Genomic DNA, 11,984 nt, shown 5'->3' on the forward strand with positions numbered 1-11,984 from the left:
GCCAAACGTTAGTTGACTTTTATTTTGAAGCCGGTAAGAACAGGAAGTTAGCGCTTTTTTCTAGCTTGAAAGGCAACTCATTCAGCTGCAGAGAGCAGTCAACAGTAGCCTAGTCTATTTACAAAGTTTTAAATAAGCCACTGAAAAGCTACTCCCAACACATTCACAACAACCTATTTAATTTATCCTAAATTGTACCAATATGTATACTTTTTTATTTAATAGGGTATGTTTAATGTTTTAAAGTTTGGTTTTAATTAACAGAAGGACATTATAATAATAATTCTGAATCAGCAAAAAATTGCAATTGGCAGGTTAGATTCTTTTTTCTAAATCGCAATCAGTGCACCCCTATTAATTTTTCTACAATTATTACTGCACCCACTAGGATATCATATTAATTGTGAATCTCAAATGAGACCAGGATGACATGCTCAAAGGTAATTAGAGCAAAATGCAAGGGTTAAGGTTATGCAAGTTTTCAATCATAGCCTACTTTGTGTGCTACCAAATTTATTTTTGTGCTACTGAATTTTTTTGCTTGCTAGCACCAGTGCTACCACCTGAAAAAATAAGCGTACAGCCCTGCGTTAAAGCCATGTTTGTCTACACCACAATATCTCTATTGATGAAATACAAAATCACTTAAGGTAACATGTAAATAACCCCCTCCTGGTCTAATGACTTTTAATAACCAAACACACATGGTTGGTTACAGTGTTTTTCCAAGTTATTGAGGAGACAGCGGTGGGGTCCCAGGACCTTTTAAGGGGGTCCGGGGGCATGCCCCCCCGGAAGAAAAAATGTAACCTTTTAAAGTAAAATGCATCAATCTGGTGAACTTTGAGAAGAAAACTGAGGCTAAATCAACTATGTCCTATGTGAGCTATTTTCTGGAATAATTTGGAGACACAGAAATTCCAAAAAGCAGAAACAAAAATATACAGGTTTAAAAAATCCAGTCATTCAGCATTCAAATTTTTTTTTTAAATAATCCGTTATCCCAAAGCTACTTCTCTCTTTGAACTCTTCGTTTTGTTTTTAATGGCTCAACTCAATATAGGCCCTTGATCTGCGTTGCCCCGAACAATGTTATTTAAGAGTCTCTGATGATTTAAATAGCATACAGTTGGTGGAGTTCATTCCAGTGTGTATGCTTCAAAATTCAGTTAATTTTTCAGAAGAGAAAATCATCTTCTGTCCGTCAATCCTTCCTCCTTCTCCTTTTTTAATAGATAAGATATTTTTTGGCATTTTTATGCTTTATTGGTAGTGTAGAGACAGAGTTGAAATGGGGCAGAGAGGAAGTGACAAGCAGAGAACGACCGCGGGCTGCAATCGAACCCGGGTCCGCTGCTGGCCGAGGCCCATGGGGGGGACGCCCTACCAACTGAGCTAAGGGCGCCCTTCCTTTGCGCTTTTGTTGCATTTGTTGAATTTTCTTTCGGAACACTTTTTTGATGCATCCTCATGGCCATTTCACTCCCGATCCCCTCTGTCTGTTTCAGCATGATGTGAAGTTCAAAATGGCTCCCTCTCACCCTGAAATGCCACCAGGATCCTGCACTTTCCAGCCACTGTCTTCTATGGACGCTGCAGAGGAACTCCTCCTACTAGAGTCCATTGCTTGGCCTGAAAGTCCCCGCTCGTCGCCACATCCTCACTCCCTGGAGCAGACCAGTGATCCGGCTCGCAGCACCTTTACCATTCTACCACAGAAGGGAGGGAGGCAGTGGCACACAGGGGATCAGCTGAAGGTTACCATCAAACTGTACAACTTCCAGGGCCTTCGCAAGAAGTACGGGGGAGACTTCTTACTCGCCCGTTTGCATAACCCATCGCTTGAGGCGGGCGTGGCGGGGCAAGTAGTCGATCATCTCAATGGCTCCTACTCCGCGGTGTTCCCTTTACTATGGGAAGGAAGTGCACAGGTCGAGGTGATGATAAAAAAAAACATCATGTTACATGTTATTGTACTGCAAGCGTTCAACTTCAATCCATGCATTTAAGCCCTGCACCCCTCAGGTACTGCACCTACGCCTATTTACTTGCATAGCACATGTGCAGTTTGTAATGATAACAGATAGTCTGGCGAGACAAGCCTGATTTTGAAAGCTTCACATTGATTTTGCTGTCCTCGTAATGTTGTTGTCTAACCAAAAGTATACAGCCAACCAAACCCCCTCAATGAATAACACGAGCGTTGAGATGTAGCCTTCAAGCGTCAAATGTTTGATATAGACTCTTATAGACATGTTGATCCACATAAGGAGTAAAACTAAAAATAATTGAAACATGTATCTAGTTTCAATACATAAAATAATGAAAATAGAAATGCCCTGCGTAAGTAGCCACCAGTCATACTGGGCCCTCCTCACTTTCCATCCATTGGTGAAGGGCAGCCTCTGATTGGTTCATGTAGTGGTCAAACCAGTCTTTTTTGAATGGGCGAAGGTCCAGACTGTTTTGCGGGAGAGAAAGGAATGTGAACCTCCCAAGATCAGGCTGGTCTCGCCAGGCAAGATGATGGAGGCAGATGTATGCTTCCACTAGGCAAATCTTTTGTTTTTCTGAGAGACAATGGGACTGCGGTTTCAGACCAAAGTAATATCCTGTTTAAACATTTATGCTAAAATGCACAGATAATGTTACAACAAACTGCTTTCCCTCTTTGATTTTTGAATCAATAGACCACTCTCTAAATACTTTCAAGTGCAAAGTATCTCTCTAACTACAACCCAATGCACACCATTTACAAATCCAACGCTTGACAGACCATCTGTGCTTAGTTACGGTTGCTAAACTATGATTGGATAATTGCTGTTCAAGGGAAATGATTCAAGTGAATGGTCAATTCTTCAATATCTGATTTAGGCCTGAAACAAAGTGTGCAGATTCAAGTAGTATTCCTTTCATTTGTCTTTACTGATATGACTGGACTTGAGACAATGTCTATTCTTTCAGGTGACGCTGGTTCACCCCAGTGAGGCTGTCGCAGTGCTGCGCAGGCTGACCAGCGAGCAGCCAGACAGGGTTTACTTCCAGAGCCTCTTCCGATCAAACTTACTCTCTCAAATTACAACCTGTAACTACTGCCTGCGCTCAACCCAGCAGCCCCTGTGCAACTTCACCGACCTCTATACAGGCGAGTCTTGGTTCTGCTATAAGCCTAAGAAGCTGAGCTGTGATGCTAGGATCGACCACTCCAGAGCGGGATTCAACCAAAACATCACTGCAATGGAGGAGAAGCTCTTTAAGAGGTGAGGAAGCAGACAGGACTGGCATGTTGTAATAAATACTGTATGTACTTAGAGTGTTAATCCTAAAGGTGTTTAGAGCCTTAGATATTACAAATCAAAATAGTCAGTCCTAATCACACAAGTTGACTTTAATTAAACATGACACTCACATGTTATCACCATTTTCAAGCTGTCATGTGGGCTTCAGCATTGTAAAGGTGTGCTCCAAAATAATCAGAGTTCGACAAAACGACTTAGGGTGTATTCACACATGGAAAGTCCGTTAGTTCACTTGCTTTGGTCCAGACCAAATAGAGTTTAGATTTTTTTTGTTTGGTGTGGTCCACTTTCATATTGCCTCTTTTGCAAGTGAAACCGGCATTACGAAGCAAAACCACACGTGATCTGAGGTCATTCATTCATTGGACAGACATTCTGGGGTGGAGAGAAGCAGGAAGAACGAAGTAAAAACTGCGAAATATATCATTGATATACTGTAATACGGGGTTAAAAATAATAAAAAGGCCTACATCTAGCCTATAAATAAAGAAGAAGAAAATCTAATTATTGTTGTTTCATATGGTTATAATATGTAGCCCTAAGTCAATGCCACGTTATGTGGCTTGTAGCCTACGATGTGAAACATAATGTATAGCCTACTGTATTGTTGCTGTTGGACGCGCGGCTCGAGAGAAGAATAGGCTCAAGCTGACACTCAGCTGATTAAGCAGTGTATCAGCTGGGTGTTCCAAACTGACACAGGGACAGTATTGACGGTCACGTTGGGAAGAAAAATAAAAACACACACTTCATGCAAAGCGCAGGGTGAACCTGTTGGCACTGTGCGGGAGACGCTCCCCTCTCCATCTGATCGCTGAACATATAAGCATGTGTACGCGTCATTATCAACTGTAATATTTTCGCTCGGGGCTCCCGGTCAAACCACAACTAATCTTCCTAACAACGGCGACAACAACACTTTCCCATAATGTGAAGCTGATGGCGATTAAAGAAAAAAAAGAAAAGAAAAGAAATCAAAGGCGCAGTGCTTCCTGCAATTGGGTCGGATCGAGTCCGGCCAAATTCACACCACAAACGAACTGCAGCAGAGTTCGTTTTGAAGCGCATCGAGACCACCTCTTCAGCTGGGTCTCGGTCCGCTTGTTTGGTCCGCCCCCGAGTGCGATTGCTGTATTCACACCTGCCTGAAAGATGCGCACCGAAGGCAGAAGTGCACCTGAGTTCGTTTCAACCGAACTAAACACGGCATGTGTGAATACACCCTTATTCTCCCTTTGGGAGAGGCGCGTGGTCCAAAAAGCTAAAACAATAGTAAACCAAAAGGACCACATCCTCTTCCCAGAATTCAGATTAATGCCTTCAGGCCGGCGCTTTGCAGCACCAAGCAGGAAAACGAAGCGCTATTCTCAGTCTTTTATTCCGTCTGCTGTCAGGCTGTTAAACCTGGACAGCAGTGTCTGGACATGATTCTTGTTGCTGTACCACTTGGGTATCAGTGTCATTGTTAGGTACCTTACTTATTTATTTACTTGGATCTGATGTTTTTTATTCTTTTAACTGTGCAGGCCTACTCATGCCCAGCCATTGTGTCTCTCTGACATATCCTGTGTCCTGTTTATTGTTTTTTATTTGCTGTATAGTGTCTGTTATGTGTTGCTTAGTATGTGTAGGACTGCTGAACTGAATTGCCCTCTGGGATAAATAAAGTTGTTTGATTGATTGATTGATTGATTTCTCTCCAGTGGTATCAACATGAAAGTTTCCATTCGGGCTTCAGGAGCTGCCAATGTTACTGTGTTGCCTAAAAAAAAAGGTAAAGCACCTCTTTTGTTAATGCCACCACAGTCTATAATAATAATAATTTGTAAACCTAATTTACAGACGAAAATAAAACAGACCAAGAAAAATATATTTTAAATGATATGGGCCTAGGCTACCCCCTTTGTCTGGCTAGCGGTTTCCTGTACAGACATATATTCAGGCTAATTTGAGAAGAGCACTGGCAGCATGAAGTTCTAGGTTAAAAGCTCATTAGCGTAGCACCAGCTGTTAGAAGTGTATCTGGTAGCTTGGGAGTAAGGATAAGAGGTTCATAAAATCACTTAATAGCAGCCGTTAACTACAAAAAGTATGTCAACTTCATTTTAGAGCAACAGCTAGCAGTCTTTTTCTCAGAACTGTATGAAGTTATTTTCCACCTATTTTCATGTACCAGTGTAACATTATAACTGGCACTTTATTATTTTATACGTCCATTTTCATATTTTTTATGTTGCCACTTTTAGCAGCTAGCCGTTACACTAGCCACGTTTACCACCAAAAAGAGGTGCTGCTCTCACGTCCTCATTGGCAGCATGTTTATTTTTTATTTTTTTGAAGGCCATTCATACTACACCTGGTGAGGTAGATGAGGTCGGTAGGCCTATATTGAAAGTCCAATAAAGTTGATATAAAATAAAGATCCCTTTTTAAAAACAGACACAATAGCAAAACGATGAGGCTAACAGTATTCTTTGTTTATCTTACTGTCAACAAATCTTATGGTAAGACCAAAACCAACCGTCTATTTGTTTTATTAAAAATTCATATTTATTCGTGACATTCACATTCTTGGGGGCTGAGTACCATGGACAGTTTTGGGAGAGACCTTAGCTTTTGGTCTTCTCAGGTGTTGTTGGCTATTAGTATCTTACAAATAATCCGTATCCGTTTAATTCCTCTCAGGTCAACCAGAGATGAAGACCAGTAGTGGGAAGTCTGGACACTCTGGCTATTACTACCAGGGTGTGTGGCGGACACTAGGGGGCCCCCACGATTCACCACTTCAACACTTCTACACTTCTTCTTCTATTAGTCAGTGTCTGAAAGGCAAGGTGGTACATCTTTATGGAGACTCCACCATCAGGCAGTGGTTTGAACACCTCTTAGCAACAGCACCAGGTATGTAACTCATAAAGGTTTCTGTCAACAAGTTGATTTAATTCATTTTAACTGATCCGTTAATCTGTTCCCTCTGCAATACTTTTAGATCTTAAGGAATTCAACCTGCACAGCCGGAAGCAAGATGGACCTTTCATGGCCTTTGACTATGCAAACAACATCATGGTGACTTTTCGCTGCCATGGTTTTCCTCTCCGTTTTGCCACTATCCCGGTCAGTGATGTGCGTTACATTGCAAATGAACTAGATGGACTAAACGGAGGTACCAACACTGTTGTCGTTGTTGGCATCTGGTCTCACTTCAGCACTTACCCCATCGAGGTTTACATCCGTCGATTGCAGGGCATCCGCAGGGCTGTGGTGCGGCTGCTGGACAGGGCTCCGGGCACGCTGGTCGTCATACGGACCGCCAACCCCAAAGCTCTGACACTTTACGAGTCGCTAACCAACAGTGACTGGTACTCACTGCAGCATGACAAGGTGCTCAAAGCCATGTTCAAAGATCTGAATGTTCGTCTGGTGGACGCCTGGGAGATGAGCCTGGCCCACCACCTGCCACACGATCTCCACCCACAACCTCCAATCATTAAGAATATGATTGACGTTCTCTTGTCCTACATATGCCCTACAAAGGGCGGCTAGATGTTTGTATGTACGGGGAGAGGAGTGGGGATTCAAGCACGCACACGAAGTTTATATGTTGAAAATGACTACCTCTTCTACGATGACAATTTCTCCATCCGTAGGGTATGAGGGCTCTCTTAATGGTTTGATGAGTATGAAATTGATCTGAATTATATACTATGTCCTGCACAGTCACCAGATCTCAACCCAATTGACCAACTATGGCAAAATCCAGATTAACGTTTAATACAGCACTCTACCATCATCATAGTAGATGTGTGAAACACTTGACAAGATACTGTTGACAAGACACTGTTGTTAACAGAATTATGAATATTGAATTAAATGTTAACTGGGTTCTAATTCTGCACTCTCTTTTGATGGAAAGTCTTGCACTTTTTGGTACTATCCTATGTATACAATTAAGATAAAGAAATGTATGTAAAGACCAAATATGAAGTGGGACTTATTTGTACCAAAGTATTTATATAATAGTTGTAACTGTTAAACACACAGTGTGTTTTAAAAGTAATTAAAAGTCAACAGAACTGGTTGTGTAAACCAAACCATTTAATGAATATGTATCATATTACATTTTATTCTACTTCTTATTCATACAGAAACACATTGTTACTGTTAGTGCTAATATTGCTTAAACAGACTAAACACTATGTGCAAGTTAAATGTGTGTTGGGTCGTCTCACACGGACTTGATCATCATTCTGGTGGCCTTCAAGGACTGGAAACGTTTCCATGTTGACCATTTGATGAATTGGCTTATTAAAATGTGATTACCATAAGGATGCCAGTGGCTGTTCAGACTGGCAGAGCCACAGCGGCTGTACCACCAACCGTCACCGTGTGAAGAGGTGCATTTATTTATTCTAATGTCACCACCAAAGATGCACGGGTTGCAGCCGTCATTGTCCCTGTCGCTGGTGCTGAAGCCAGAGCCATTCTGGTCAACGCCTGCATAGGCGCCACGGATGGCATCACCTTTGGACAAAGTTTGAAAGCATTTAAAGATCTCATATAATGATCATTTTTGAGGTTCAAAATGATTATATGGGTTTATACTAGAAACTGTGTTCATGGTGTAGTGTCTAAAAAATTAAACTTTATATACCCTACTGTGCTATTGCTAAATCTCCTCTTTCAGCCTCTGTCTGAAACGCTCCACTTTAGAGCCTGTCTCTTTAATCCCCGCCTCCCAAAAAGCAAAGTCTGCTCTGATTGGCCCGGAATCTAACTGCTGGGTTGAATCTAACTGCTGGGTTAGATTCGGGTGTATCTGGGGGTGTGCTTATCACAGGTGGAGGTATTGCTCAGGGGCAGACAACTACAACAGAGCATGGGCAGAGATCAGATGGGAATTGAATGTCAGCTAGACGGCAGGCTGACAGCAGCAAAAGAGAAGTGGAAGTCCGTGCGAGACTAGTTTGTTTGACATGCTGTGATATTAATATCCTCATAGACCCCTACTGTTTACAAGACAGCCTCCAGTGTTGACTCTTTTTATCCCTATGTTGATATCACTAAAGCTCTTTCTTCAGTTTTTTTCAGTTTGACTCTTCTTCCTATTTGAGTAACTTGTATTGGCGCTGTTCATTTCAACATACAGGACACATGGAAGTATTAGGGCAGTGACGATTATAAAGCTAAAAATGTACTTCTCTATTTACACACCAAATGGGAGCATAAATGAGCCTCATTGTCAAGTAGCATGAAGCATTTTAACACAAGGTGTAGATCAACACACCATTTATATGGACACATTACAAATGAGACCATCCTCTAAATGCTCTACATATTGCTTTATGCCCCTAAACAGAAAGAGGGCACTGTTGTCAGCAGAGAAATTAAAGTCAAGGGAAACATCTTAAAAGGGAAGCATCACGTTTTAAGGGAAACATCTTAATTTTTCCAATTTAACAGCAATACTTGATAAAACCTCCATCTTTGTGGTGTGCTCTCAGACTTCACAATTATCTGATAATGATAATAAGGAAAGTAATATGGAGAAAAGTTCAACATAATCCACGTGCATTACCTGCAGTTCCACTGTATGTCCCGACGTGCAGTTTGAAAGCCGCTTCCTCGTTGCCCAATCTGAAGTTATTGTACTGGGCGAAAGCAGTGGAGCCTTCGTGGTCCCACAGGTCCACTCTCAGGGTCCACTTCTTGGTCTTGGTCAGAGAGAGAACATTCTCCAGACCGAGCCAGTGGTCGTCTACGAGAATCCACAGAACACAAGAATAGGATTTAGATTTTTCGATCCGCTACCTGTCGGTGTAGTGTGTATGCTGGACAAAAAAGCGATAATACACAGCCTAGGCTCTATAAACTGGCATGTTGTTAGCTATACGGTTGGCCCCCTTTGTTTACATATTATTTGCTTACATACCACTTTACAGAGCCTAAGCTGTGTATTCACACCAGATTTCAGTTCATATATAGTACCGACAGATAGCGGATTTTATCTGATTTTGACACAAAAGTGATATTGACCACCACCGTTCTCCAGAATCACTGACAACATCTTTAATGAATGAATTAACTAATCCATTATTCAGTACATGTAGAGCATTGGATGATGCCTTTATTCAAAACACTTTGCAAAAGCCATTAAAAGCATGTTAGCTTTCTGTGACCTCAAGGCAAAGGGTTGTATTGTGTTAAATAGGCTGTGTCACAGTCATTACAACTTTTAACTCAACAAACAGATGTAGCTCAACAAAGACAACATGAAGACACAAAACGCCCTGCAGTTAAGTACTTACGTGTCAGCTTTCCGAAACCTTCTTTATATTCTGCCCATTTCCTTTCGAAGGAGAGCGCTCCCCACACTCTAAAAAGTATATTTTTGAAAAGTTGAAGTAACGCACTTTTTTGAATAAGTCTGACTCAGTTTTCTGCTTTAGCGATGGCAATGTACTTTTGTGGATTACATCAAATTGAAATTGTACTTTACTACATTGACCTGACATTGACTTGATTTTCTTATGCAAATTAAAGCGATTCAATTAGGTTTTCCTGTCTAACGCCCCCTTTCCCACAATGACGTATACTGGTCTAAACCTTTGTTATGTTGCTATTTGCACCCTCAGTGAAGGGGATGTTTCATTCCATTACGTCACTATGCATTTTGTTTTAATAAAATATCTCTTTGTGAACTAACCGTGATTTTGTTGGTTATAACAGAACGGTTTGAGGAACTCTTAAGGCAGATCCCTAGTTCAACTCAGGAGACAAATTACAAAAGAAATTAATCATTCCATTGAACTTGATATATTGTAACAAGTGTGTTGAAGTAACAAACAGAAGCTGCTGTCTATGTTTAGAATTTTAACAAATAGGGGACATAGTAAACTTATATAGGGTTGAAACACATCTGCCCAATGAAATATAACATCCCCTTCGCTCACGGTGCAAACAGCAACATAACAAACATTTAGTCCAGGTTGCCTTAATTCAATTAAGTTGGTGCAACTATTTTCTTTTAGGTTCTACTGAAGCAATATTTTACTTTAGGATTAAACAAGAAATTGATTCAGAAAACACTGACATTTTAAGTTGTCGTCCCTTAATTATAAGTTGGATTAATGCAAACTTTTGATTTGAAAACAAACAAACTATTAAGTTGATCTGACTTGAAACAATTGTGTAAGTGTAACTTACATTCTTTATTTCAATAAACTTAATTCAATTGTGTGTTACCGGTTGCCCTAATTCAATTAAGTTGGTTCAACTATTTTCTTTTTAGAGTGCACCATCAGTGAAAGGTGTAAAGAAAACCATCTATAAGACTTTTAACCCACTGTCCAAACACTGAGACATGTTCTACAGGGCTTTAGAAAAGATTAAATAATGTGTCAAAAACATGCGACATGTCATGTGTCCCCGACTAAGCATGTACATAGTCGAATCTGATTGGTTGAATCTTGCCTATAGTCGACCAATAGCCCAACCATGTTTTTTTTCTTCTGCTCATTAATCCATATTCTCATTGGAGACATTTTTTTTCCACGCCAGACAAAGTGGCAGAAACAACCTGTTACAGTTTGTCTTCTTGACTTGGCATGAGAATTTATTTTATCGCAACTTATTTTAAAGCTTTTATTACCAGTATCGTTGGCTGAAATGTATACAACGATAGTTGATGTATGATATATTGGAAGAAACAAAACAGTTCCATTGTAAAATCAAACAAATTTAGCATAAGCATTAGCACCATATAGAAGGAATTGAATGATCCTTGTTTCTTAACCACATTTTGAGACATATCGACTGTGGGATGGTCAGTCGAATCGGGCTCCTTTGATCAAAACGCCGAATAGTCGACTATCAGGGGTTACCTCTGGACATGGCACAGTATGACCTCATTAATTTGAGTTATAAATCAAAAATAAACATTTTTGATACGCTTGGAACCAAATGTAAGACTAGAATATGTATGTAAAGAAAACTGTGGGCCCTGCTGCTTTAAAAAACAACAACAACAACAGTGAAACAGTAAATTTTCAGTTAGCTTTATAACCTCAAACAGTGCTCCAGGGATCAAATTTTCCTGTGAGTAAAGTTTGTTTATTCAGTGATGAGAATATACAGTACATTAAAAGATGTTCACTTCTCTGACAAACCCAAAGTAACATAGTGCACGTTTAATGATACCTGTAACGGGGTATTAAGTCCGGGAGGTTGGATCACATAAACCCCGCTGGCTGCTTGTGGAGAAAGAGCCTTAATCTGAGTGCAGTCTGTTCCTGAGGTTTGACAAGAGGAAAAAACAAGGATGATTCTGGATACGTATGCCATGTGCCTTCTATATTTTGTATACATTATGGAAATTTGAAAGTATACCGTAAGCAAGAATAACATACACCGTACCTTGAAAAGAATCTGCGCAGCACAAAAGACATGATGCCAAGACGAGCCCGCAATACGCAGCCACACTCTTCATTCTGACCTGATTTTCCAAAGTTTAAAAGTGGCATGTAAATCGATAATGCAAAACATATATCATAACATTTTCAAGAGAAATCTAATCTTTTCAATGTACACTACAGTGGCACAACAGTGTCACTCCAATGCATGTTTAAAGAAAACTAAACCGCAGAACAACTCACACAACTCAACTCTTTGCAAAGTTCAGCCTTCACA

The 11,984-nt window shown here is 40.5% G+C and overlaps 2 protein-coding genes across 2 annotated transcripts; one reads left to right on the forward strand and one right to left on the reverse strand.

Moving 5' to 3' along the window:
• Nucleotides 1–1,547: 1,547 nt before the first annotated feature.
• On the forward strand, nt 1,548–6,842 carry LOC307268414 (NXPE family member 3-like; the record flags this gene model as incomplete). The annotated part of the gene is made up of 5 exons (XM_080051035.1): nt 1,548–1,937; nt 2,965–3,260; nt 5,003–5,073; nt 5,985–6,200; nt 6,289–6,842. 5 exons carry the CDS (start codon nt 1,548–1,550, stop codon nt 6,840–6,842), a joined length of 1,527 nt encoding a protein of 508 aa, XP_079907161.1.
• A 682-nt stretch (nt 6,843–7,524) lies between these two features.
• LOC307268432 (angiopoietin-related protein 5-like) lies at nt 7,525–11,743 on the reverse strand (the record flags this gene model as incomplete). The annotated part of the gene is made up of 4 exons (XM_080051063.1): nt 7,525–7,820; nt 8,875–9,054; nt 9,605–9,672; nt 11,712–11,743. The coding sequence occupies 4 exons, from the start codon at nt 11,741–11,743 to the stop codon at nt 7,525–7,527; spliced, it is 576 nt and encodes a 191-aa protein (XP_079907189.1).
• Nucleotides 11,744–11,984: the final 241 nt, after the last annotated feature.

Source organism: Ammodytes marinus, assembly GCF_949987685.1.
Source record: "Ammodytes marinus genome assembly, chromosome: 22".
In the NCBI taxonomy this organism is placed as follows: domain Eukaryota; kingdom Metazoa; phylum Chordata; class Actinopteri; order Uranoscopiformes; family Ammodytidae; genus Ammodytes; species Ammodytes marinus.